Below are 27,974 nucleotides of genomic sequence, written 5' to 3'. Positions count from 1 at the left end.
ACAGAGTTTGCATTTCCTCCTGTGAGCAAAGAGAGACAAAGAGAAAGAGAGAAAAGACTGAGGTCTGTGATAAGTCTGGCGATATCGTTTGTTTTCCTTAACTTCAACAAATAAAATAATTAATTAATAATATTTATCCAATTTACAGGTAATCTGTGGCTGAAAACATATTCCTGTTTGAGCCACGTCAGAAAAATGTATAATGTGAAAAGTTTGGTGTTTCCTGTTAGAACTTCATACTGTTTATCTTTATTATAACTTTAAATGTTAAATGTTTTTAATATTATTATTATTATTATTATTACATTTTTTGGAAATTGTTTTGGGCTGCAACTCATCATCGATAAATCTGCAGATTATTTTCACGATGAATGAATTGTTTAATTTATAAAATGTCAAAAAGAATGGTGAAAAATGCTCATCACAATTTCCCAAAGTGACGTCTTCAAAATGTTCTTTTTGTCCAACCAAGTGTCCAAAACCCAAATACTCTTCATTTACTGTCATTAAATGACAAAGAAAATCAGCACATTCTTTTTTTTTTTTTGCACTGAAGAGGCTTCAACCAACACGTTTGAGTGTATAGTTTGAAAAATGACTGAAACAGTTCATCGGTTATCAGAGTAGTTGGCAGTTGTTTCTTTCAACACATCGATTAACTGACTAATTGTTGCAGCTCTTGTAGACTTTATTAAAAACTCTGAGGGGATCTGTGAGACAAAATCTCCTCAAACCTGTGGTCTGTGATCTGATGTACATCTACTGTGAGAGTCCTTGACATGAAAAAAGTTTGGGATCCCTGAACTGAGTTATCAAATTACTTATAGTAAGTTGTTATAATAAGCTACAGTGTTATAAGTTTGTATGTTATAATAATGGTCTTTGTCTGGCGTGGCAGTGATACACCTCTGTATCTGTACACAAGTCTGAAAGCATCAGGAAACAGAGTAAAGCATTTTTTCATGAGATTTGTTGACAGTAAGGAACAGAAAATATCACCAGACTCATCCTGTCAAGTTCACATCGGCTCCAAATCACACGAGCTCTGCAACAACTGGCCACCACTGTTAAGGTCAAGAGTGAAAGACAGATGTGCTGAAAGGACTAAAAGACAGAAGAAAATCAGGAGACACAACATGAGAGGAAGAGCGATGATGGTGGAAAAAGAGGAAGAAGAGGACATGAAGCATTGACACTGGCATTTAAAGATGATCCACTTTAACTTTTGACTGTATTTGCGTCTCTTCAGAGGGACAGAAGTGTCCTGAGGAACACAGGAAGAGGAGGGAGACAGACAGAGAGGTCTCTACATGCACATCTCATTATCTGGATGCAATTTAAAACAGCAGCTTAAAGCACATCTTATTATATATTTATATATTAACTATTCATTTAATCCAGAGGAATACAGTGCTGTTTAAGAACTAAAGATCTGAGATTCTGATTACAAAGTACCTGTTATGGTATCTATAGATTAAGACACCAGAGTATTAAAAACAAATCACATGTCTGTTTAAGGCATGGTGATAAAAAAAAACTGAACACAGTGTAGAATTAGTTTCAAAGGTCCGATGGACTCTGTGTCTGGACAGTCTGTCTCACTTTGTTTTTGCTCAAATGGTTTTAGTACCAGGTGGTCAAGACTGAGTATTATTTATTATTTAATCTACAAGTGCAAATTGAATTCAATGGTGTGAAATGCTCAGAACACAGTGAGTAAAAGACTGACATAGTGGTGTGTCGAGGAGATTTAATCCCTTCTTAATCCTGAAAAACTACTGAGACTTTTCTAAATTCCTTTAAGTAAAGATGGAAAATTCCTCCATCAACTGTTAGCTACTTATATTTTACCCAAAATCTAATTCCTGGGTCTTTTTTTCAGGTATTACGTTGTGAATATGTTACAAGATGAAACATACAACACAGGAAACTGTGTGTTCTCCATAAATTTAGATGATTACAGACAGAAATATTACGACGAGCAGTAAAAACACTGCAGAAATCTCCTTCTTATCAAGTCTTCTGTTTGTCATTGAGTTTGTAAAGTTGTATTTTCTCTGGCACTCCCAAAATAAAAACAGTTCAGTACTATGGCCTCAGTTTGTTTGTAAGTGCCTCCCTCACAAAATAATTCACTTATTTTAAGAAATTAAACCTTATAAACTCATACTTTGTTGTCATTTCAGCAGAGAATCCAATTCACTCAGAGGAAAAGCACTTATCTTACATTGGAGGTGAAAAAAATCTGCCACTACAGTAAGATTATTTTAACCAGTTTCCACAGAAAATCTATGGAAGCCAAGAACAGCCGTGTGCTCGTGTGCTTCCAGAGAAACATAAACCCAACTGGCCTGATGGCGGCACTACAATTAAAGCCCTGAAACACACTTTTGGAGAGGTCACTCCCTTCATACCGGAAGTCTGACTGATCTGAAACTGGACACACAAGTGTGGCTCAAAGTGCTCTACAAAAAGGCCTCGGAACAGAAAAGTTCACCCGACACATTTTTTGGTAATTAGCATAAACTTAAAAACAGTAATATGAATATAATTCTTTAAATTTAGACCGTATCAACGCCACATTGCCTCTACTGCACTGAGGACAAAGATAGACATTTTTTTTATGAATGAGCAAAGTCAACTAAACTTTGAATGTGTAATTACTGAAGCACTGCATGCACTGTAATGTTGACACAGCTCCTCCTCGGTAAACATAATGTAAACGAGCTGAAGTTGAAGCCTGAAACTTGCTGGTTTCTGCTCAATTGAGCTGCTTCCTTCTGTTAAATGTACAAAAGTCTGAACCCACCAACTACAGTTTATTAATTCTTGAAAACAGGTTGAAATATTTTTACTACACTGGCAGATATTTTGATTTGTTTTCTTAAAAAACAAGGTTGTTAGGGCTCTATTTAGCACAGACGTATTTAAAGATGGAGAGTTATGCAGCGCATCAGTTCATCTCTTCCTGTTTCCTGCCTGTATGACATCAGATTTCTTCCTGACAGCTGAGTGCTGAGATAAAAAAGGTCAGAATTTCTCTGAGACTGTGGCTAATTGTAATAGAAGAAGTGAATATATTTCAGTAGAACTATGGCATTTTGCAGACAGCGAGTCTCTGACGTCCCTACGACTCGTCTGTAGCTTTGCCCTGGACCTGGTGGTGGCTGTTGTTGCAGTGAACCTGTGACAGCTGCAGGCCGGTGTGCAGGACCGGGCCGAGGCAACACATGGACTCAATCTCCTCGAGGAGGCCCTGATCCTGCACCACGGTCGCCCCCGTGCCTTTCCCCTGACCCAGACACAGGCCGAGCCCCAGGAGCCCCTCCTTGGACACCTCTTTCTCCCACGGGACCTGCATAGCTGACTGGCTGTTCCTCGACGTGCTCCCCTGACCCTCCTGCTGGTTCTTGCTGCCCTGCCTCTGCAGGGCCTTCTCCTGGTAGTGCCTCACTGTCTCCTTGGACATCACCTTCCTCCTCAGGACGCTGGTGGAGGCAGTCTGGTTCTGGGTCTGAGAGGGAGGAGGCTCTGTGCTGGCCTGAGGGTCCGAGATGGTCCGCGAGCGGCCGATCAGTACCGGAGAATAGTTCACTGGAGAACTGTAGGTGTGAGACAGAGTGGGAGACGGCGGCATGGGTGTAACTCTGTGGGACGTTGAGGGCGAGTAGGAGAAGCGGTCTCCTGGTTGTCGTCCTGGAGGTAGAGGGCGAGGGTTGGAGTTGGGATGATGAGGATGTAACTTAGAGACGTCGGCGTCCTGGGCTGGAGGTGAAGCTGTGATGATGGGCACCGGAGGAGGAGCTGTCGACGGTTTCTTCAGGCTGCTCTTGTTGGGCTGTCGGCGTGGCGATGGAGGGAGGTGTTTCCCATGGATGGCGCTGTCGTCCTGGCCCATGTTCCAGCCGCCCTGATCCTCGTCTCCACCGCTGCCGCCGTCATCTGCAGGTTTGGATTCACTGGAAGTTGTGGGCTTGTTCTGGAACCAAAGAAACAAGGAAGTCTCATTAAACAACCAGTGGTGGAATGTAACTAAGTACTTTTATTCAAGTACTGTACTTAAGTACAATTTCAATTTACTTGTACTTTACTCAAGAATATCTGTGTTATGCTAATTTCTACGTCTACTTCTCCACATTCTGGAGGCAAATATAAAATATATTAATTGCATCACTCTTCTGTCTCCATTTGGACGTCTTATGTAATGTGTTAAAATGCACTTTAGCACATAATTTTTGTAGCTGAACCCACAAGTAAACAATTCATCATAAAACTTGGGTGCAACAACTCAAGTATTTCTTTATTTTTCAACACACCTTGTCATCCTGAAGAATGAAAGTTGCAACTAAATCCAGTTTTGAACTATATCAGAGATTAGATAAAAGGTACCTCTAGTGAAAAAACACACCTTTGGGCCTGAGACTGAAAAGGCTAAAAGACACTGTGGACATAAACTCAATGAAATTAAGTACTTTGAAAGGGCCCAGTTCCATTCCTTTCCTTTATAAAGATATCTTTAAATAAGATGGGAGTGACTAGGTAGAGGCAGAGTCTAGTCTTCTTCCAGTCTCTCTTTCATACCAGGGGCTTGTAGTCTAAATCCTCCATGGACCTGAAGAAGTCCAGGCTCTTGGCAGCGCTGAGTTTGCCGCTCTCCACCGTCGTGGTGTTCAGAGAGTCGAGGATCTCCTCCAGCAGGTTCATCTGGCCCGAGCGGGAGGAGTCGATGTCGAGGTCCAGTGAGTAGGAGTCATCGCTGTCCTCAATGTAAGAAGGGACGTCCCCGCTGTCTTCGGACGAAATCCTGCACAGAGACGGGGTTAATAAATGTATCTATGGTGGGAAACATTTGTGTATCACTGTGAATATTAGAGAAAACAAGCCAATAATTACACTGCGATTACCAGTTCCTTTCAGTAGAAGCAGGTAAAGTGGCTGACATTTCTGTCAACGAATGCTGTTGCGTTACATGTCCACTTGGGGGCAGTATTATCATGAGTAAAAACAGACTGAATCTGCATGGAAAAGCAACTTTGAACCTGCTATCAACTTTTTCCTTCATAAAAACAAATCAGTCAGCGAGCAAAGTTTTCATATCATAACATACACACTTGAAACAACATCAGAACGTCTTCAGTGACAAAATGTTGTGAAGTCACAGGACATAAAAACAAGAGCACTTACTTGCTCGCATTGTCCAGCTCATCATCATCAAGCCCATATCCCAGATCTCGAGGGCCCATGCTCATGGGAGACTTGTTGAAGTTGTGCTGTTAATGAGAACAACACAGAAAATGGATGCAGTTTAGACTTAAAGAATAACATAAAACAATAAAAGTGGACCCAAGAGAGAGAGGGGGGGGGGTTCTCTCTAAACATGGATTCTAGACAAAATATGGTGTTCTGCTGAGGAGTAGCTTTTCATAAAACAACGACTTGGAACGCGATAGAGAAAAGATGCAGGTCTGTGTCTGGTGGGTCCCCAGAAGAGAGGAGTACTCGCTTGTTTTAATGAGCCCGGACCCTCAGGGTTGAGACTAAATTTGTCAAATTTGGGTCTAGGGATAAAAATCTTTAAGATCCCCTGCAGTATTTTATCAAACTCAGCATTATAAGCAAACTAAAAGCTACTTACGCTCTGCGAGTTAAGACGTGGGTTAAAACATTAATCATTTGCATTACGCACAGCAGTGCATGTGACTGTGTTTGTCATTGCAGGGAGTTGAATGATCAGTGTGTACTGTAGTTGTCTGACACAGTGGGTTTAATAAGCCACCTGTGTACCATATTTAATGGGCGGGTTAAAGAAGAGACAGAAGCTTCACAGAGCAGGGCAGGACTCTCCCCATGGGAGCCCAAATCTGCCCCAGGCCACTTATTAACATGCCTTCCACTACGACGCACATGTTCCTCCCTCACTGCATGTGCATGTTCACTTATGTTAACACTATCTCACTTTCTCATTTACACTCTTTGCATTTTAGACCATTTACCCTCGTACATATTGCTGCACACAGTAATATCTCACATCGTCCTTCAGTCTCGGTGCACACAAGCGCTCGCTGAACACAGTTAACATGCTAGCACTGCTAACAACCGTTAGCTTTAAGGAGCACTGTAATGTCTTCCTTGTTTTGTTTTTTCTTCCACGCTGGCTTCGCTCCACCTCTCTGATTTCTCTGCTAAACTCTCGTTCGCTACGCTATCAAAGGCCAACACTGAGAAAAGGTTTTTTACAACCCTAAAAGTGAGCGGAGCACAGGGGGAAGTGAAGACAGTCGTGTTTGTGCACTTGTGTTGTGGTTGTGGTGGAGGGCAAATCAGAGACAGAGGTGAAGAATAGGAAGAAAGACTTAATGAAAGGCATGAAGGAGGAAAAAAAGGATGGAAAACTTTTCCCTCAGCTTGTAGACACACAAGCACTCATGGGGTACAGTTAACATGCTAACACTGCTAACAACCAGCATGTGTTAGCATTAGAGGGCAATGCTTTCCTTTTTTTTCTGTGCTAAACTCACGTTAGCCATATTATCAAAGGCAGGCACTGAGGAAAAAAAGTTCTTTACAAGCATAAAAGTGAGCAGAGCACAGGGGGTTTAAGAAGTGAAGACAGTCGTGTTTTGCGTGTTTGTGTTGTGGTTGTGGTAGAAGGAAATCAGAGACACAAAAGTGAAGGGTAGGAAGAAAGACAAGTAATGAAAAGGCAAGGAAAATGTTCACTTGTGTTAATACTATCTCTTTGCATTTTTCCCCATTTACCTTCTTACATATTGCTGTACACCTCTTGTGTCTATTGTTTGGTCCAAATTGTCCATCAGTCTCACACACACACAAACACTCACAGTACAGTTAACACACTAACACTGCTAACAACCAGCGTGCATTAGCACTGGGTCACCTCTCCAAACCTCTGCCTGCTGCAGAGAGTTTTCATCAACATGTCATGTTTTCTTTGTCCTGTTTGCTATTAACTTAGATCTGGACATTAAATCACTCTGTGCCCAGATCTCAATAATGACTCAAAAGTAACTAAACAGATTACATTGTGTAATGCATACTTGGAGCTACTAGAAGAAACTTTGGAGTTTGGAGGACCCTGTGGACAAAAGTGGGAGTGTTTTCATCGTAGTAACCACAAAATATAACATAAAAAATAAAAATATCTAAAGAAAAATCTCCTCCTGCTTACATATAGAGGCATCAGAATTAAACGGAGACTGCTTCATAAACAGTCAAAAACTCCATTACAAACTTGTAGAAATACTCATAATGTGCCCTCCAAAAATTACTTTTTCTTGGCCCTCTTCTCTGTAAACTCACATCAGCCACATTATCAAAGACCAGCACTGAGAGAAAGGTTTTCTACAACCCTAAAAGTGAGCGGAGCATTAAGAAGTGAAGATGGTGTGTGTCTGTATGAAAAAAAAAAAAAAAAACTAGACCAAAGACCAAAAGAATGAAGGAGGAAGAGAATGAATGAAAAAGGGAAGGAAGGAAATATTGAGAGGTGAGGAATGATTCCTCAAAGCCCCAAAGAATGATGGGAATGGGGGAGGAGGGAGGGAGGAGGAGGGGGGGTCAGTATTGGAACCGTGACCCAAGCCGGTCCTGATTAGCCGACGCAGTGCCAGCCAGACAGGCGGAATGTAACGTGTGGCTGGCCTGGCCTCATTTAGGGCCTGTGTTCGGCCAGCGAGGACATACACACACACTCTCACACACACACACACACACACACACACACACACACACACACACACACACACACACACACACACACACACACTCAGTCACATACGCACCCTATTACAAAAAAACACAAAGAGTTAAAGTGCCATTTTCTCCATAAAAGTCAGCGGAGGAGATGTGTGCAGTAGCCACTTAAGCCTCTCAGCCATCGGGCTAAACACGAACACATGTGGTGGCACTGCTGATTGGCCGAGCCGCTCCCCTTCCATGGTAGCTTGGAGCTATAATGAAAGAGATTTCAGAGGGGCTCAGGCCTGGGATCCCTAAACAGCCTTTAATGGATTCCTGTGTCAGGGCAGTAAATCTGGGGCCAGGCCGACATGCCAGCCAGCCAGAGCGGGCCGGCAGAGCGGAGATGCACCTGTGAGACACTCGGAGAGGGCAGGGTTCGGACAGACACGGCTACACACAAACAGTACAAACACGCGCACTGCATGTTCACGGTGTGTGCAGTTATTTAGCCCGCGTGTTTGTGCGAGAGAGCGGCTGTGTTTAGGGAAGCGGGACCTCTCTGTGCGTCTAGGTGTTTATTAAAGCAAGGTGAACCCAAACACAACCAGACACAGGTCATGAAGCCTGGCCCTCTGATCTCTGTTACAGCTCTGGTGCCGTCTACGAAAGGAAGTTCCATAGGGAGCAGTAAATGGATGGTACCTCACTTCACGGCTTTATCAATTTGTCATTCCCTCTCTTCACTGTGACCCTTTAGTGCAGCAGTTAAGATGAAACTATTTACAACAACCGAGCATTTTACGACAGAACCGCCAAATTTGGCGCAGGAGTGGAGTTTATCACACTTCTTTAAAGCTATAATATGGAACATTTTACCATTAAAATGTCTAAAAATGCTGGACATATGTTAATTGTTTTGTTGAGTTGTTTACTTAAATTATCCCAAATGCCTCCAACACTGTTCAAACACAGAGAAATCTGTCATTTATTAACGGTCAGTGTTGAGCAGCAGCACTTTGTTCAGTAACTCATTACTGTAATATTATTATATTTCCCAGTAAGTAATGAATGAGCTGGTTAACACTTTTACATTTACAGTAATGTTGATTAAAGGAACAATATGTGTCCAACTATGAGTCTTGCAGTCCAAATAGTGAATGGAGCCACAGACTGTATGTTAAATAGGTTAAAATCCTATTTAACATACCGTCTGTGGTTGAAGTGAGTTATTTCCCCCGACCCCTCCTCCCCAGAGCTGAGGAGGCTCAGGCAGGCTGCAGGAACGCTGCGGGATTTGGTGAACATTCTGCATTAATTTAAATTCCAAGTAATGTAAAACAGCCAAACAAGAACACAAGTTTCAGACCGGAATAGAAATTTCAAAGGACACCACGGCTGAGAAGTGAGGATTTAAACTTAACATGTTTCCTTGATCTGATATCACGGTCTTTTATGATTTATTACATTAATATTACGTCTTTTGTTCTCGTTTTAAAGCTACTATAAGGAACTTTTTTTTGGAGACCCCTGTGGACAAAATCAGTACTGTTTCCACTACAATAACCTCAAAATAAAACGTCAAAATACATTTATCTGAACAGGAAAATCGCCTCCTGCTTCCTGTTAACTGGCTAATGATCAACTCACTGAAACTTTTGCCTGGAAAAATGTAAACACAGACTTGTTATATCTGAATTCACAGATAATCTGACCTGCTGACATGCATTAAGAATACGGAAATAGCCAATCTTCTCGCTGATGGTCTTGTTTGCTTATGTGGGTCATATAGAGGCATCAGTATTAAACTGAGACTGTTTCATAATCAGTTTAAAACTCCTTGTAGTGGCTTTAATATGAGATAGACTTTAGTGGTAGAACTTACATACTGTGCATTTAAAAATGTCCGACACATTACATGCATTTTAGTGGTAATGTGAGGTACAAAGTGTGCTTGAACATAATATTCTCCTCCTCAACAGCTGTCAAAACCAACAACAGCAGTTAAAACTGAGATCTAAAATTAGATGTACTGTGTGTCAATGTAAAAAACAACAACAACAACAAAAAAAATATGGAGAGACTCTTCAAATTTAGACATTCACAATGAGAAATTCTCAACTGATGCAAACAGGTCCCGTGTTAAAGCTGTGACAGCACTGCCACCGTCCCGTATCTCCCCAGGCCTGACAGGACAGCAGAACGCACGAAATATGGCAGAACAACAGATTATCATACCGCTCCTTCATTAGCTTCTCGCTGTCGGCTAATGGGAAGCTGAAAGGTGAAAATGAAAAAGTGATTCTCCCCTCCGTGTCTTCCCTGTCTCCCATTTTCTCCGTCCGTCACTCTGCTGTCGGTGACAGATGTCACAGTTTCTGTCTGTCTTCTGGCTCTCGCTTCCCGTCGCCACAAGTGAGACGGTACAGAACGCAGGGAGCGAAGGAGTCAGGAGGAGATACAGCAGAGGAGCAGGAGTCATGAAAATAATAAAACTGGTCAGGTTATTTCAGTAAAACTACTGCAGCTCAATCCATTTTGCAAGAGGGAAAAAATTCTCGTGTGTTCCTCAAATCCAGAATAGTAGTTTACATCTGAGCTTCTCTTGAACAGTAAACTCGCTAAACTCACTCTGAGGGCTGCAGCTAACATTTATTTTCATTATTGATTCATGATTAATTGATTATTTAGTCTATAAAATGTCAAAAAAAAAAGTTACATCTTCAAATTGCTTCTTTTATCCAACAGTCCAAAACCCAAAGAGTCTTCATTCACTATCATAAATTATGAAGTAAGGCAGCAAATCCTCACATTTAAGAAGCTGGAACCAGTAAAAGTTTGACATTTTTGCTTGAAAAATGACTGAAATTAAACTAGTTTCTTTTGGTTAATCAATTGATCGTTGCAGCTCTACACGGAGGGAAACGTGTCTTGATTTTTTTTATGCTATTTTATAATTTTTACTTTAATCTGAGTTCCGAGCTAAAGAGGTAAAATAATCCTGATTACTAAGGAGTCTTCATTTACAGTCATACCACGGTAAAAACGTAAAGATGATGAAGAAAAGCAGCAAATCTTCACCTTTAAGAAGCTGGAACCAGGAAATGTTTGACATTTTTGCTTGAAAAAAGACTGAAACAGTTAATTGATTATTAAAACAGTTGACAACTAATTTTCTTTTGATCGACTAATCAATTAATCATTGTCGCCTCACTCTGAGGGAAAAATCTGAGTTCCCAAAAAGCAGCAAATCCTTTTATTTAAGAAGCTGGAACCAGGAAATGTTTGACATTTTTGTTTGAAAAATGACTGAAACGATGAATCTGTTATCACAGTAACTGGCAACTAATTGACTAATTATTTTGAAGTCATTCTGTTTCTTTTTAACTTTGATCCAAGTTCCTGTTTGTGGCTTAAAGGGGTTAAAGAATCCTGAACTCCAGTTTAGGATTCAGACATAAAAAGCAACACATGAACTGCCATCTTCAGGATCGCTTTCAGGCCTTTAAAGTGGTGGACTGAGAATAAATGAGGGTAAAAATGACAAACCCATCCTTCACTGTGACCCTTCATGCACGGGGGTTGTTAATGCAATAAGCAAAAGGTAAGGAATATATCTCAGGGGCCTCAAAAAACAGATCTGATACAACAAATTACATCTCATTTCTGTGGTTATGAGGGGAAAATAGTCATCACCATCCATTTTAGTAGCTGCATTTGGAGAAACAAACTTTCCCCTCCTCTTGCCTTCCTTCCCTGCATGACCGGTTATGCGGAACAACTATGCCTCTCTGTGACGGGGCCAAACGCTAGCGGACTTTAATAGCCGGTCTTACATTATACATTTCATATGGTATTTCTGAGTGGGCACTGATCTCACAGCTTGGCAGTGTATGTAAAGAGATGCCGGTAAAATGCAAACAAACCTTGGGGAGAGGCAGAGCCTTTGCAGAAGTACGGCCAAGTCTGTGTCTGCCTGTTTAAGAGCTGCTCACTCGAAAGAGGGGGAGAGAAAAAAAAAAAAAAAAAAAAAAAAAAAACAGCGTTTGAGGCAAGATCCACTACTCGTCTGTCCAACTGGCTGTTGCTGAAAGCCCACTTCCCTCTCACTGAAAACAGGAGCCATATAAAAGACGGAAAAATGTGCATTATGCTCATTCTGTTACACTAAACTAAACTCATCCAATGAAATCACCAGGTGTCTTTCTGTGTGAATGAGTGCGCTGCAGTACTGTGACGGTGCCAGGAGATGGCACTTTGGTTTCAGCCAGGAAGCCGGTCGGGTCTCTGAAGTGAGGAGAAACTAAGCGAAGTGGAGACTACAAACGCATACAAATAACCATGTAAACACACACACTCACACTCACACACACACACACACACACACACACACACACTCACACAGAGGACTGAGGACACAACCACTGTGCTTAAAGTTCATTGTGATGCATCTTCACCACTCATCTAACAATATTTATCCACAATATTAATCTTACAGTGAATATTAAGAGCATATCTGAGCTTTTTTCCATTTACAAATACATAAAAAAAATTCATTATTATGAATTATAACACATACAGTGTGTGCTCTGTGAAATAAGTTATTAGCTATTCAGTTTACCCAGAAAGTATTATTTCAGCATACTGTTCATATTATAGCATTTTCAATCATGTCCACACCGTCTGTGTGGTGCTTTAGAGCAATACTTCAAGTTAACTGTTACTGAATTAAAAATGCATTTTCATACGAACGTGTTTGAACTCAGAGACAAACGATCGTCCTTCATCCTGAACCATGACCTCACTACAGCTGTGACTAATCATTATTTTCATTATCGATTCATCTGCCCGTTATTTTCACAACGTCACATCTTTAAATTCCTTCTTTCGTCCAACCAACAGTCCATAGTTTACATTTCCAAACATAAATGACGACAAAAAGCAAATCCTCACATTTAAGAACTGAAACGATTACTTGATTATCAAAACAGCTGGCAACTAATTTTCTTTCGATCAACTAATCGATTAATAAACTAATCGTTCTGCTCTGAACCACACAAACGTACATGTAGGTTCTCCCTGTTATGACAGAGACACTTCATAAGTATGCACTGGACATGACGCCCACACAGACTCGATATAATGCTATATGAGCAATACTTCAAGTATTACTGTATTAAAAATACACACTGGTATCAGCATGTTTGAACTCAAAAACAAATGATAAACATTGTTTTCATTACTGATTAATCTGCTGACTATTTTAATGATTAATCGATACATCCTGAGCCCAAAGGAAAGTCTTCAGATTTATTCTTTTGTCCAACTAACAGTCCAAAACCAGAGCCAGACTGATATATCAGCTGGACGATATTATTGGCCCAATACCGACCAATCACAGCTGTATCAGTCTATACTGGTATCAGGTACATTCTGACCGATAAGCAACTGTGAAAACTTTTTTAACAGTATAATGTAAACTGTTATTGATTATAATTGTTATTTTTTTTAGTTTTATAAGCAGTATTTTCTGTATATTTCACCCTTAAACTGATTAAAATTTTTTTACATACATTTCTTTTCTTCTATTTGTGTTTTTTTTATTTATAGTTATTGATAACTATTAAAAAAATACCACTGAAACTGTAAAATATTCAGCCTCTGTTTATGTATCTTTGTCAGAAGTGTTTATAACCACATTGTTAGGATGTTTATAATATCAGCTGACCTTTCAAAATCTGAATTTTCTCTCTAATATGCACACTCTCCCCCGTTATAACACTTCACAGGTAATGTGTACAGTGTACATATGTGTCCACTGGCCACGAACACATGAGCACACACACACACACACACACACACACACACACACTGAAGCATCCATGTGACTTTGTTCCTGCTCTACATCTTTGTTAGCTCCCTGCTTCTCCTCCACCCTGAGCTGAGCTGTGTGGTGTTTTCCGGCCTGGCAGCTCTCCTGCCTCACCAGGTGAAGAGTCCGGAGCCTGGGGCTGAGCCCGGCCTCACGCCTGCTGGCTGTCATTGTCCATAACGCTGTCCCAACCTCTACTGTCCTCTGCTCTCTTAACAGCTGTCACTCTGCTGTCTCCAACCTGAGGCGAACCGATAAATGCATGCGTGTTTGTGGGTACATACAGTACACACACTGACAACACATGCTCATGTACTAAACACCTGAGGTACAGACACACTTTCTCTTTGCAGATGCTTACAGCAAAATTCCACATAAAACACACACACACACACACACACACACACACCAGCAGATATACAAAATCTTAAACGGAATCTCAAAAACAGATGTGGCACTCACACACGAAACCATACAGGAGCCACAACAATGGTTGTTGTTTGTTGTATCAGACGAGAAGTCAGCAGTCCAATTCCGTCTTGTTTTTGTCAAACGAAAGGATTACTCCTACATTCTTAATCAACAAGCCCACCAAACACAACAAATCACCCACATCGCCAGGTACGGCTGAAATATGTACGCAAAATGACAGCAGCACTTTCACTTTGGTGCGTGTGTTGGCTGATCAAATAGAATCTGAATTTCATAACTCTGATTATTTTTGCTATGATTAATTAAAGGAGCTACTCCAGGATCATTCATTTCGTTTTCAAGGACAAACATAGAGGGGTTTGCAAAAAAAAAATATGATGAATGATAAAAATGTATCAGGCTTTTTCTTTCATACAGCTCGGATGGAATGTCTTTAATCAGATCACATTTTTGGAGCGTCGGATGGCAACGTGTTTCTGAATGTGAAAAGCAGCTCTGTTGGTCGGAGGTGTGGACACGTGGAAAGGACACAGAGACGAGGGTTTGGAGGAACACAATGCAAAAAATGTGATGTGGTGTTTGTGGCTCTACGTCTGGAAGGAAAATAAATATAAACACTTTGTTTATCGCAAATTAAACGAGGTAACAGATTAGTTTCACTTAGGCACAAATTATGGTTCAATCACTAAAGTGCCAGCTTCAATATACACTCAGCTGCCAGTTTATTAGGAACACCTACAGTAACTGAAAGTACTGCAGTGAAGTACTTCCTTTATGAAGGTAATCATTTGTTTTGTTGGACTGATTTAGAGATGCTGGTGAGCATTTTGGAGGCTGCTGTGTTGAATTATATTATATTATACTGAGAGACAGAGCTGCACCTGATAATCATTTATATCGTCGATTAATCTGTTGATAATTTTCTAGATTAATTGATTAGTTGTTTGCTCCACAAAATGACAGAAAATGGTGAAAAATATTGATTACTGTGTCCCAAAGCCTAAAACAACGCCGTAAAATGTCATGTTTTGTCCACAACCCAAAGATATTTAGTTATAAATAAACCAGGAAATATTCACATTTAAGAAGTTGGAATCAAAGAATTTTGACTTTTTGATTCTTAAAGAATTACTCAAATTGATTAATCGGTTATCAAAGTGGTTTGCAATTGATTTAATAGCTGATAACCAATTGATTAATCGACTTTGCAGTTGCAGTTGTGGAGGCTGCAGATGTAACTAGTGACCTTGAGGCTGTATTCATGTGTTTAATATTTGTACATGTGTGTATGAAGCTAAACCTCCTACAATATTACATTTAAAGTCACAGAAGACTCAAGAAACCAGAAAACATTCACATGCCAGAAGCTGAAATCAGGGAATTCTGGGGGGGGGGGGTTCTTAAAAATGATTCAAAACAATTAATAAATTATCAAAATAGTTATTAGTCTGTCCTCTATGACATACACAGAATACAATATCAATACAAAAAAAGTACAAATTTTAATTTTATTTTAAGAAAACAATATTTTCTGTTATCTCTATTATTGTAATATTTTCTATATATGTTATCTGTTCTTTAAAAAGATAAAGTCATTGGACAAAGACAGGACTGAGGTTTGTCTGCAGAGAGGAAGTGGGACATGTTTGACAGAGTGAGTTAGCCAAGGTGCTGCTGTACGTGTCTGTGTGTGTGTGTGTGTGTGTGTGTGTGTGTGTGTGTGGGCACCAGAAGTGGAGAAGGTATGAGGATAAAGGTACGTTTTCGTTTTTTTTTTTTTTCATTTTACTTAACCTTTATTTAACCAGGTTAGTCCCACTGAGAGCAATTTCTCCTGCAAGGAACACCTGGTCGAGACAGTTGTGGGCAGAACGCAGTATCAAGATTTCATAGGAAACAACCTTAAAAAAAAAAAAGATGGAACGGTGAGAGACGGAGAGATGAGAGCGAGCAGGAACAATAGGTATGTTTTTCTGCAACGTTCTTTTGAACTGGAACTGAAATGTAAATATGGTGTCCTTTAAACAGCGGAGTGGAAGTAAATAAATGGCTTGCACGGAGGAAAAAAATCCATCAGAAACCTAAAAAGAGTCCTTATTTCATTCTGTACTTGCCAAATGATTTCTCAGTGGTACTTTATAAACAGGAAAACATTCTCACTGAACCGGGGTAAAAACTTTTTGTGCGAGAATGAGTTATTCTTTCATTATGAGATTTTAAGTAATGTGCTTTCATGTGTGCATATACTGACATAAACCTATCCTGAAAAAAATGACAAAAAATAGAAAGAACCAATCATTTCCAGTACAATTTCCTTCTAAAAGTTTCAATCTTTCAGGGGTTACTGCACACTGACAGGCCATAAATTATCAAGGCTTTCTTGGCTTCTCAATTTTCAGTCGTAGTTTCAGGCGACAGAAGAAAAATCTTGCCGTCTCCTCCTGAGTTTTGTGTCTTTAATGTGTAGCGACCCGGGTAATACAATAATATACCTGGGTTATGAACTATAAGTAATGCTATGTGAAAAGAGCAGGACGGGAAGAGCAGTGTGGACTCTATATAAACACAAACACACACAAACCAGTACTGTGGGACATGCTGTCCTGTGTCCTGTCTGTCCCTCCTCCAGCGGTCTCCGGGGACCCGTTACTGTGGCAATGAACAGGCCTGAATGGCGGGGACAGGGGTGTGAGCGTGTGTATATCCTAAATACGGTGTGTGAGTATGTGTGTGTGCGTGTTTGTGGGTGTGTGCTCACATCAATTGCATGTTAACTGTTAATCTGTGTGTGTGTGTGTGTGTGTGTGTGGGTTTAGCCCTGTCTTTGTGTGTGTGTGTGTGTGTGTATGTGTGTGTGTGTGTGTGTGTGTGTGCACTAGCTGGGGGGAGGGTGTCCGAGGAGGCCTTTAGAAAAGCCTCTAATTGCCGTTCCTCTCCTCTCCCCGGCCGTCACACCTTCCTCTGCGCTCAAGACTTTCCAGCCTCATCACACACACACACACACACACACACACACACAGGAAACACAACGCTAATTAGAGACAGCACAACCTCTCCTAATCACACTCTTACATGACTGTGACCAAAATGTCAGTGTGTGCATTGCAGGCATGTTTTTGTGTGTGTGTGTGTTTCTTTAGACAGAATTGGGAGTCCACTTGCTGGTTTTCATTTAGCAATAAGAGGTGGAAAAGCTCCAGCTGAGAGGAGAGAGGCAGAGACATGAGGTGGCTAGAGCCGCAAATAACTATTATTTTCATGTTGATAAATCTGTTGATTATGTTTTTGATTAATTGATCAGTTGTTTGGTTCATAAAATGTCAGAAAACGGTGAAAAATGTCACTCAGTGTTTCCCCAAAGCCCAGCGTGCAGGGCTCAACAACAAGGATCGCCTGCTTGCCAGGGGCAAGTTAAAAGGCATAATGGGCAACTCACTTGCCTCACTGGTCAAGTGATAAAAAGGAATTAAAGTATTCTAATAACCGATTAATCATTAAAATTAATTTTCATGAAAAAGTGTCAGAAAATGCTGTTTTTAGCTCTAAAATATTTCCTGCTTTGGTTTGTTAAATATCATATTAAACCAAATATCTTTGGATTTTAGAATAACAAAATGATGCATTTAAAGACATCACCTTAGGGTCTGATGAACTGCGATGGACTTTTTTCACTATTTTATGACACTGCAGCCCAGATTTAGTACGACAATTAACTGCAGTCTTTGTTGTTTTTTTGATAATCTCTAATAAATAAATCAATTTGCACTGGGGCAAGTAAAATTTGACTTTGGGCAAGTAGATTTCACCAACACTGAACCCTGACATGACGTCCTCAAATGTCTTCTTTTGTCCACAACACACAGATATTCTGTTTACTGTCATAGAGGAGTAAAGAAACCAGAAAATATTCATATTTAAGAATTCTGACTTTGTCTTCTTAAAAATATTTAAACCAATTAATCAATTATCAAAATAGTTGCTGATTAATTCAATAGTGACAATCAATGGATTAATCAATTAATCACTGCAGCTCTGAAGTAACTTTCATAATGTATAGATGTGTGTTGCTGTAATTACATGAAACTAAACTTCCTACAAGACCTGCAATTGATTATTAATCAGTGATTACATTTTGATAATCAATTAATAAATTAGAGTAATTTCTTAAGAAATAAAAGTCAGAATTCTCTGATTTCAGCTTCTTAAATGTGAATATTTTCTGCTTTCTTTCCTCCTCTCTGACAGTAAACTGAATATCTTTGGGTTGTGAACAAGACAGGACACTTCAGGACATCATCATCAACAAGGATCTGCATTTTTCACCATTTTCTGACTCCATACTTCACAGATGTGTGCAACTTTAATTACATAAAACTAAACTTTCTACACCAACAAATATATGTGCACATTTTCATTAAAACTGCACTACAGTGTCTTACATTTTTTCTCGTGTCTGTCTTGATGAATTTATTGATGAATATGTGTTTTGTGAGTGTGCGTGCTCTTGCACATTGTACGCCAGCTCTGCACACAACAAAGAAAAAAAAAATCCACTTATGGTGCACAAGCGAATTCTTCAGAGGAAATGCTGACCAGCAGATGAGTTGCTTCTACTGTCCGTGCTGTTCAGAGAAAAATACTGAACGTACAACATGAGTGTGTTGAAAGAAAAAAATGCTTATCATTACATTTGGCACCTTGACAAAGTACCGCACTTCCGAGAGCTTTACAGGAGAGAGGAAAGTAGGGGGGGGGCAAAAAGGGGTGGGAATAAAAAAGAGAAAGATGTGGGGATGAAGAGGAGAGGAGAGGAAGAAATGAGAACAAAAAGTGGACGAAGAGAGAAGTGAAGTGGAAGACTGCATCCATGACGGTCAAGTGAAAGCTGAGCTCTGGTAGATCAGTCAGTGTACATGTAGTTAACTCATTTACTGATGTGCATCTGTGTGTGTGTGTGTGTGTGTGTGTGTGTGTGTGTGTGTGTGTGTGTGTGTGTGTGTGTGTGTGTGTGTCATACCCGTCTCATCTTCTGCAGTCTCCTTGGAGACAGGCTCTTGGTGCTGGTGGGAGACCCTGCACAGACCGTCATCCCCTCCTCTTCTTCTTCCTGAGAGAGAAACAGTGAATGTAAATCTCAGATGATTTGTGATATAAATTAAATAAACAAACTTAAATATGTGCTAGCTGGAGAATTATCTGCATTTATCTCTCATTTCAGTCAAATTAAAGAATGAAACAGATCACTGAACTAAAGCAATGATGCTCTTTGTCCAGTTTGTTGCTATTTCTCAGTGACGTTTTCTTTAAAACTTTAATATTTACTGGGTTTTCATTTGATCACATGAACAAAAGTACTGCGCATGTCAACTTATGCCTTTTTACAGCAAAAACAAAACAAAACAAATGAGAAACAAAAACAATACAGCCACGGTTACAAGTGTTCATGAGCAGAGAAGACTGCATACAAACCCAGTATCTTGAAATGTAGAAATCAGCTGATCTCTCAGTGACATTTCTAAAGTTGAGGGATCAGTCTGCCGATATTCTATATGAGGGTTTGATTTTAGCTCGCCAGATGTTTCGAGCAAACAGATCATCATGTAAATCGCTGTTAATGATATTTTATTTTTTCTTTACATATGTAGGATCTCTAATTATCAATAATCCGAGCACGGCAGGCAGAGTGACACTTGGGATCTCAGTAGCATTTTGTTTCTTACTACTACAGCACAGTAAGTGTTTGCTTTTGGCCCCTGGCCGACCATTAAGTTTCAGTTTTGGTCCTCCAAAGGGAAAAAAAAAAGTTTGGGCACCCTGTTCTGTATTTTTCTTACTGCCAACAAATCCCATGAAATGATTAATTGATCCTACCAAGAAGAATTGTGTATTTAAATCCTTTCTGATAAAAGCTTATTCATCTGTGTCACAGACTCAAACTGTAAAACACATCAGTGAGTCACGTCGTAGCGTTTGGTGACCCGATCTTTCATTACGATGAACGAAGGCGCTGCAGCCTGTTGCACCGGCCATGTGGAAGTTCAAACTTAGTCTCCTTATAATGTAAATTATTTCTTGTAGTGATTTAAGCATCACTAAAATAAATGTGGTTGCGCCACAAAGATAATTGTATTTTATTGAGACTGTTTTCACTGGTTCATACACACTCAACATTTAAACCATCACAGATTCTGTTTTATGTTATAAAGCTACACAAGCAGCCATTTTGCGATACAGAAATCCAGCAGAGACATAATTTATGGAGATATCTCAATATCGATCCAGATCACCATATTGCCAAGTGGCTCAGGCCAGCCGGAAAACTAATGCGCATGGTAACCATGACGATTAAACTATCTTTGATCACTGACTGGCCTTAGGTATGACTTCACATCCAGACTAGTTAGGTTATGATCAAAGTAATCGTGATGCAACAAATTTTAGTAGCTGAGTTATTACAAACTAACTAGAAGTTACTGAACCTCTAGAGTCGACTTGAGACCTAAACTGACACGTCGCTGGTTTGTTTCACCTGAGTCACAGTCAGTCGCACAAACACCGAACTGTTACTGTAAACTCAAAATCCACAGCTTAAAAAATAGATCCTAACAAATGTATTATTTACATGTGTTTGAGTGACAGTACCATATTGCTTTAAGAAATCACTGAGGTTTTTTAAAAATTAAAGTAAATATTTGTGACCAGAACTGCAACAAGTAGTTGATTAATTGATTAGACGATGGAAAGAAAATTAGTTGGCAACTGTTTTGATAATCAGTGAGGATGGACTGCTGGATTGACAATAGAAGCGATTTAAAGACGTCACTTTGGGCTCTAGGAAACAGCGAAGAGAATTCTTAACATTTTATAGACTGAATAATTAATCGTGAAAAAATCTGAGCAGATTAATTGATTAGGAGAACGATGGTTAGTTGCAGCCCTGTTCATGACCCATTTTTAAAGAAGTGTGTCTGGATTTAAGAGCCACGGACACGGCACTGAAAGTTGGAAAGCACCGAGAGAAGAACTAACGCACTTTTGCTTTTGGTCTTTTTTTGGAATTGTCTTTTTCGAGGTGGTTACAGGTGAAAAGAAGAAAAGAACAAGCTTCTGTATGGGCCACACATCAGCACAAAACCAGGTTTTTCAGCTACCCATCAGTAGGTTAGGACCCATGGAGCATGTAATCCATTTCTTCAAGTATTTCATACATTGTTCAGGCTGCAGTCATAAAGAAAAGGTCCAGTTCTTCACAGAATGCATTTTAGATGTTGGGTTTCCATGTGATGGCTTTCTTGCTCACAACCAAAATAATTTTACAAAGAGATTCATCCTCTTATGAGTCTGTCTGGGATTTTTTCCAGGTGTAATGTGACAAAAGAGCAACCAACTGCTGCTCTAAAAATGTTCCTTGTTTCTTCTCTCTTGATTTTGGTCTTTCAGTGGGATTGTTTGACGCTAACAGACACACAGAATATCACCAGCCTCGTTCTCCAACAGATTACAACAATTATATTTTCCGGGTTACACCTCTGATGAGTTCGGTTTTAACACGCTGAAGCACAGAGGTCTTGTTTGTGGCTACAAGCAAAATAAATACGATGCAGAATAATTCTGAAAAACTTGAATTAAATCATTTGTGTGTTTGTAAAATCATTTATGAATGCACATGAAATCTGTTTAACTTCAAAATCAAACAGATTTCAACACCTCTATTGCCTCTGCCGTGTGTGTGTGTGTGTGTGTGTGTGTGTGTGTGTGTGTGTGTGTGCATACACATGGCAGAACACTGCGTTCTCGTCTTGTTCATCATCTGTGCCCTCTCTCCTCAGTTTCCCACTGACAGATCAAACTGCTATTGCCTTATCAAATCCATCAGGCTTATGGAAACATACACCTCGTTACATTAGCTTTGAGGAAATCACAGGCTCACTGATGAAATATGCAGACAATAAAAGAGAAAGAGGGGCCGGGGCTCGGATGACATGACAGGCCATAGCCAGAGGGGCGTTGGTTAAAAATGTACAGCCCTGAACAAAGCGCTAAGCAGGCTTCAACAGTCATTAAAGGCCGCTGCGTCAGAATCACACTCCCCATGTAAAGCAGCCTTCCTGTCTGTTTCTATGAGGGGGGCGTGTGTCTATCTGTGAGTCTCTGAACAGAATTATGTGTACGAGTGTGTGCACGCATGCTACTGTGAGTGTGTGTCGGAGAGGCGTGAAGGTCCGTGCTGCTCACCCTCGCTTTGAGTCTGCCCTTAATGTCCCGGATGCCCCTCCTGGCATGACTCTTGGCCTAGGAGGGAAAAACAGCGCGCACACACACACACACACACACACACACACACACACACACACACACACACACACACACACACAGATTACTAATCAAAACATGTTGCATTAACATTCTGTTCTGGTTTCATGTAACATCAAGAAATGCTTTGATCCCTGTGGCAAAAACACGCAGACAAAAGGCTGGATAAGAGAGGCTCGCACACTAACAGGAGGCGAAAACATGAAAGGGCACCCTGACCACCTATTGTACAGCACATAACGACGTGGTACCGCTCATCAAACACGAACAATGCTCCCATTCCTTCCACTGTCAAATCCCCAAACAGACACACTTTTAAATGAATTTGCTGTATGTTCACACGGACGGATTCATTTTCACAAAATAACCTGCAAACTGTCACCTGAGGTCTGTTTCCGTGGGATTTTCAGGACTTTAAAGTTTAATGTTTTGAAGAAATCACTACATTAAGATAAAGTGCAGGGTTGCAGGAGGACGTACCTTTGTCACAGCTGTGTTGAACAGCGCTCCTCCTCTCTGTAACACACAGAAAATTATCAGTCAGACAGATCTGCACATTATTTTGTAATATTAAAGCTACTACAAAGAGTTTATTGACTGGTTATAAAACTCTCAGTTTATTACTGATGCTTCTGTATGACCTACAGAAGTTAATGAGACCATCGGAGAGAAGATTGGCTGTTTCTATATGGTTAATCTTAATGGCTGCCACCAGGTCGGAGTCACCTTGAAGTCAGATAAAACAAACCTGTTTACATTTTACCAGACAAGTTACAGTCAGGAATATGTTAGTCGGCTAAAAAGAATTTATTTAGATCATTTTATTTTTGAAGTTATGTGCGCTTCTGTCCACAGGGGCGTCAAATCAACAAAGTATTAAAGTTCCTCGTAGCTTTATTGCTTTAAATACTATGCACACACACACACACACACACACACACACACACACACACACACACACACACACACACACACACACACACACACACACACACACACACACACACACACACACAAACACAGGTAGGACTGCAATCACCTCATGGCATTTTTAATAAAAAAATCTACTTTGCATACTTGTCTAATGTATATAGAATGTTTATATTCCACGTTTGTATATTTGTAGTTTATTCAAGTATAATATTATGTGTATTATATTGCCATATATCTTATTATTCATAAGGTGTGACTAAGGTTTTCTCTTCTTCTCTGTATTGAGGTATTTTAATTTATTGTTACTTGTGTAATTTCTCTTTTCTAGTCTTGATAAGTATATTTACTGTCTACTCTGCTCCTGTTTGGATTACCTGCTGATGTAACACAAGAATTTCCCAATGTGAGATCAATAAAGTCGATAATATCTCTTATCTATCACGTCTGTCTGTTTACGTATCGACTATCTTCTGATTCAGAGCAACTCAAAGAAACAAAAACTGGTTGATTGAAGAGTTTTTTCTCACGTTGTAAAATATTATTCATTGCTTTATCAATCAGTTTGATTATTTTATATGTGATTTTTGCACACTTCTCTCATTCTGTGATGTACAGAATCCTTATTAATGTTGTGATAATTATTCTGACCATATCACAGCGGTCACACAGGACTCATATTCAATATCACATGAAGAAAACTCCCTCTGCAGCTGTACATAACATACAGCTGCTACATTTAGTCGACTGAAAGAAAATTAGTTTATAACTATTTTGACATTGTTCAGTTTTATTCACATTACGTTTAATCTCGTTCGCCAACTTCCTTCCTCACGTATCCAACGTATCCCATGTTTTCCCAGAAGTCACAGCAGCTAGCGGCTAGTAGGAAACGCAGCATCACCTTGAGCAAATTATGGATTTTTCTGGGTTTGACCGTTGTTGGAAACATTTGGGGTGATGCAAGTCCACAACTCAACAAAATATTTATGGAGTGTCTAACATTTTCAGGCATTTTAATGCAGAAATGTTACATGTTATAGCTTTAAAAAAAAATAATTTTCTTTGTGATTTATGAGAGTAAATAAAGAGTTGTCAGTTTTTGGACAGAAGAAGTGATTTAAAGACGTCATGTTGGGCTCTGGAAAGTGTGATGAGCGTTTTTCACTGTTTTTTGATATTTTATGTACTAAAACAATTAATCAACAATGACAATAGTTGCAGCCCTAAAAACAGTACGGTAAATACAACTTCAGTATAAGTAAGGTGACAGAAGATGAAGCATCATATCGCTGAGCCATGATAAACTGCATGATTCACAGCATTCAGGAGGTTTTTATTTAGAAGCAGCCTGAGAGCGTTGCAGAGGACTGTGCGTGATTGATTTCTACTTTGAGTTCTGCAGACTGACATTATGGCACCAAATATCTGTGTGTGCGTGTCTTCTGTTCTCTCTCTCTCTGAGTTGCTGCGTCTCACTCTCTTTCTCTGTTTGGTCTTTAGTGTAAGCACAAAGCGTCGGCTAAACGGCTAAACAGAGTAAATGGCAGACGGCGTTTCAGAAGTCGGCAGAGGGAGAGGAGGAGAGGGGCCGAGGTGAAGGCCCCTCTTATAGATCCCTGTCAGTCAGGAAATGTGAACTTTAACAAACCTTTGAAGAGCACTCTAGAGAACTAATTCAGCCTTAGCTGACGGCGTGGGGAGAAAGAGGGAGGGTGAGGAGAGATGCTCAGTGAGAGGGAGGGAGGCGGTGGGGGTGGGGGGCTGTGACAGAGATGAGAAGAGGAAGATAAAGAGAGATAGATGGTAGAAGAAAAGGAGAGGAGGAAAAGAGACAGGAGATGAAGAAGGAGGGAGAGATCTATGTTCTTGGGTCGGTTCAGCGGAGTAACGCCTGTGTTTGCTGCCAGATCAACATGTCATGTCGGAGGACGTCTTGTCACGTCAAATCACTTCTGTCTCCCTCCCTGTCTGTCTCCACTGTCCTGCTGCACGCGCCGCTTCACACACCAAACTGCACTCGCGCTGGATCTGTACATTCAGCCCCCCTCCTCATTCCAAAAGCAACAGCAGGACTTCAAACACTGAGTCGTGTCAATCACACTTTCAATTAAATATAACTCAGGAATAAAATGAGTGAAACGTAAGAAAAAGGCACAGATAAAAACATTTAGGTCTGATGTGCAGGACTGAATACCTTTACAGTGTGCATCCACTGCTGGTAAGACCTTGAGTTACCTGGAGGGACGCAGAAAACACAGGAAATATGAATTAATCATTTTGCCTTCAATACAACTGTATTAACATTGCAAAGCAAGGATAACTATGTATATTATACTGTGACACATTTTAAACTGTAGACAAAACCATTTATGTATTGAACAGAATAAACCAGCGTCAGGTAACGTGGTTAATAAAAAACTGTAAAATATAAATATATTTAGTGCACAATGGTTGGGCTGAACCAACGAGGACTCATTTAAAACATGGCTTAACTTTCAATTATGTTGCACCAAACTTTAAAACTACCTTAAAATCAAGAAAGATTACATTTAAACCTCAGTTTAGTTTTTACTCTAAGCTTAGATTAAATTTAAGTCTGTTTTTTAAACAGCTGCCTTTTTGAGCTGGATTGAGCAAAATAATCAAATTCCTCAAAGAAAGTTAAGTAAAAAATTAAACCCAGTGTTTTTTGATGCACCTCTTCTGCCCTTCACTCCCGCTGATAACAAATCTAACAAGGCAGCGAGCAAACAATATATTGTTTTTAGTTTTAAACTTTTTATCTAACTAGACAAAGTAATGTTTCATTAAGAAATACAGAGCAGCTTTAAGATTATGGTTTTCACCGCTCTTCTACACTTTGTCAATCCCGACAGCACTTTATTTATTTTTATTGACTGGTTTATTCTAATTTGGGAAAGAAAGAATCTCTGTATTGATTAAACAGTTAATCAATCAGTTTACATCACTAAACTTGGATTTACTAAACTTAGATTAGTTTTTAACTGCATAACAGAAGCTCAGCTTAATCTTAAATCTTAGTCTTATTTACTTTCTTCTTGTCTCCCTCTTGTCAAAAAATCAACAATAATTAAGTAAAATATTGACTTATTTATTTCCTGTTGAAAGTAAAATTAGCATGACGAAGTGGATATGATGGATTTGCGAGGAATGTCATGTTACACTCTCAAATATTTAAAGAGCAGAATTACAGATGACAGTTTGGGTTTCAGGATCAGAACTGATGAGTCTGATTATATGATGGAGATTTAACTGCAACATCTGGATGACATTTCTTTTCTCTTGTCCCGTCAATCCGACTCAAACCTGAAGGTAACTGTGTTTTATCACACTGTGACACATTAAACTAAGACTTGGCTCAGAACAGAACAGAATTACAGATGACAGTGTGGGTTTGGGTCGAGATCAGAACTGATACGCTGATGGATATTTAGCTGCTACATCTGGATGACATTTCTTTCTCTTTTCTGATCCTGAAAATGTGACTCAAACTTGAAAAGTGTTGCGATCAAAACGATTTAATTTGTCTGAGCGCTCCTGTGGGATTTACACACAGTATTCACATGTAATAACACTCAATCCTGCCAAAACATTATTAGGGTAAATCTTCTGTCAATCCTCTTTTGCCACATTCAATCAGATTTACAAGTAACATCTGTATCAGTGCCAGTGAAGAGTTTTACAACAAACGATTCACGTCGAATTGATGATTTTGTTTTGTTTTGTTTGTCTTTTTTACAGATCTAAAAAAGGGCTAAGAGTCACTTCAAGGCGTAATTCAAAGCATAATGTTGTAATTTTTAATCAATAAAATTCAGTTCTTCCAAAGACAGTTCAGTTCATTAGTGCATTAAAGGGTTTTATGTGTTCAGGAGAAATTTCACAGCAGCTTTTAAAACTTGAACAATAAGGACCAGAAATTTAACATATAATTAAACATATAATAGAATGTTACAGTATATTGAATAATTTAAATCATTTGATCAATTTAAGAATCATTTTTGTGATGTCAGCTGGTATCAGTCTTTGCTGAGGTGTTGGAGCTGCAGACTATCAAACTGAATGCAAAAAAGCAAACTGGGTGCAAATCTGCACAGAAAATATTTGGACTTTTGCACAAATTTGTGCACATGGAGACTTTTTACATGTCACTGTTTTAGATTTTGTCTGGACAGAGAAAGGCTCTTAGTGTTTTTTCTTGTATTTTTCATAACTTTCTTCTAGTTTTTTACATCTTAAAGCACTCTAACCACTGCCTACTGCATGAAATATGGGAAATAAATGTAATGTGACTAATTGATAGACAGGTCCAGCAGCACTACTCACTTCCACAGAAGCCCCCCTCTGTGATCTCTTCTTCAAACACGTCGGAGAAGCCGCGGCCTGCGTTCAATTTGGCCAGCCGTCCGTCGATGAACTGCAACCATAAATTACAATGTGCTTATTAAAGAAAGGAGGAGGGGGTGTGTGTTAAACAGATACACATACACACACCCACAGATTCAAACACTCAGGCCACAGTGGGGTGTTATTAATCCTACCTGACAGAAACTACATCCCAAGATTAGGTGGGTTGCAGGTAATAGGGATTTGGTAATGTGGAGCAGGTGAGGGATTAGGGCAGCAGACGACATGCTGCACACTGTCTGAGACATGAGGAAGTTTCATTTCCTCCCTTTGTAACGTGGAGCGCATAAAACTCCAT

General features: G+C 39.7%; 1 protein-coding gene across 1 annotated transcript in view; it reads right to left on the bottom strand.

Moving 5' to 3' along the window:
• Positions 1–1,307: 1,307 nt before the first annotated feature.
• Positions 1,308–27,974, bottom strand: part of dennd1b (DENN/MADD domain containing 1B) — a 156,380-nt gene continuing 129,713 nt past the window's right edge. The window contains exons 16-23 of the mRNA XM_084723793.1: positions 27,596–27,686; positions 25,443–25,483; positions 22,796–22,831; positions 22,238–22,294; positions 19,020–19,109; positions 5,185–5,270; positions 4,582–4,804; positions 1,308–3,979 (exon numbers count right to left, since the gene is read on the bottom strand). Coding sequence (XP_084579919.1) covers positions 3,128–3,979; positions 4,582–4,804; positions 5,185–5,270; positions 19,020–19,109; positions 22,238–22,294; positions 22,796–22,831; positions 25,443–25,483; positions 27,596–27,686 — 1,476 coding nt within the window. The 3' untranslated portion in view covers positions 1,308–3,127. The remainder of the gene's footprint in view (positions 3,980–4,581; positions 4,805–5,184; positions 5,271–19,019; positions 19,110–22,237; positions 22,295–22,795; positions 22,832–25,442; positions 25,484–27,595; positions 27,687–27,974) is intronic.

This window comes from Lutjanus erythropterus, chromosome 7 (genome assembly GCF_056507025.1).
Source record: "Lutjanus erythropterus isolate fLutEry1 chromosome 7, fLutEry1.hap2, whole genome shotgun sequence".
Taxonomy (NCBI): Eukaryota; Metazoa; Chordata; class Actinopteri; order Lutjaniformes; family Lutjanidae; genus Lutjanus; species Lutjanus erythropterus.
Note: the sequence above shows the minus strand (reverse complement) of the source record. Positions and strands in the feature narration are given on the sequence as shown.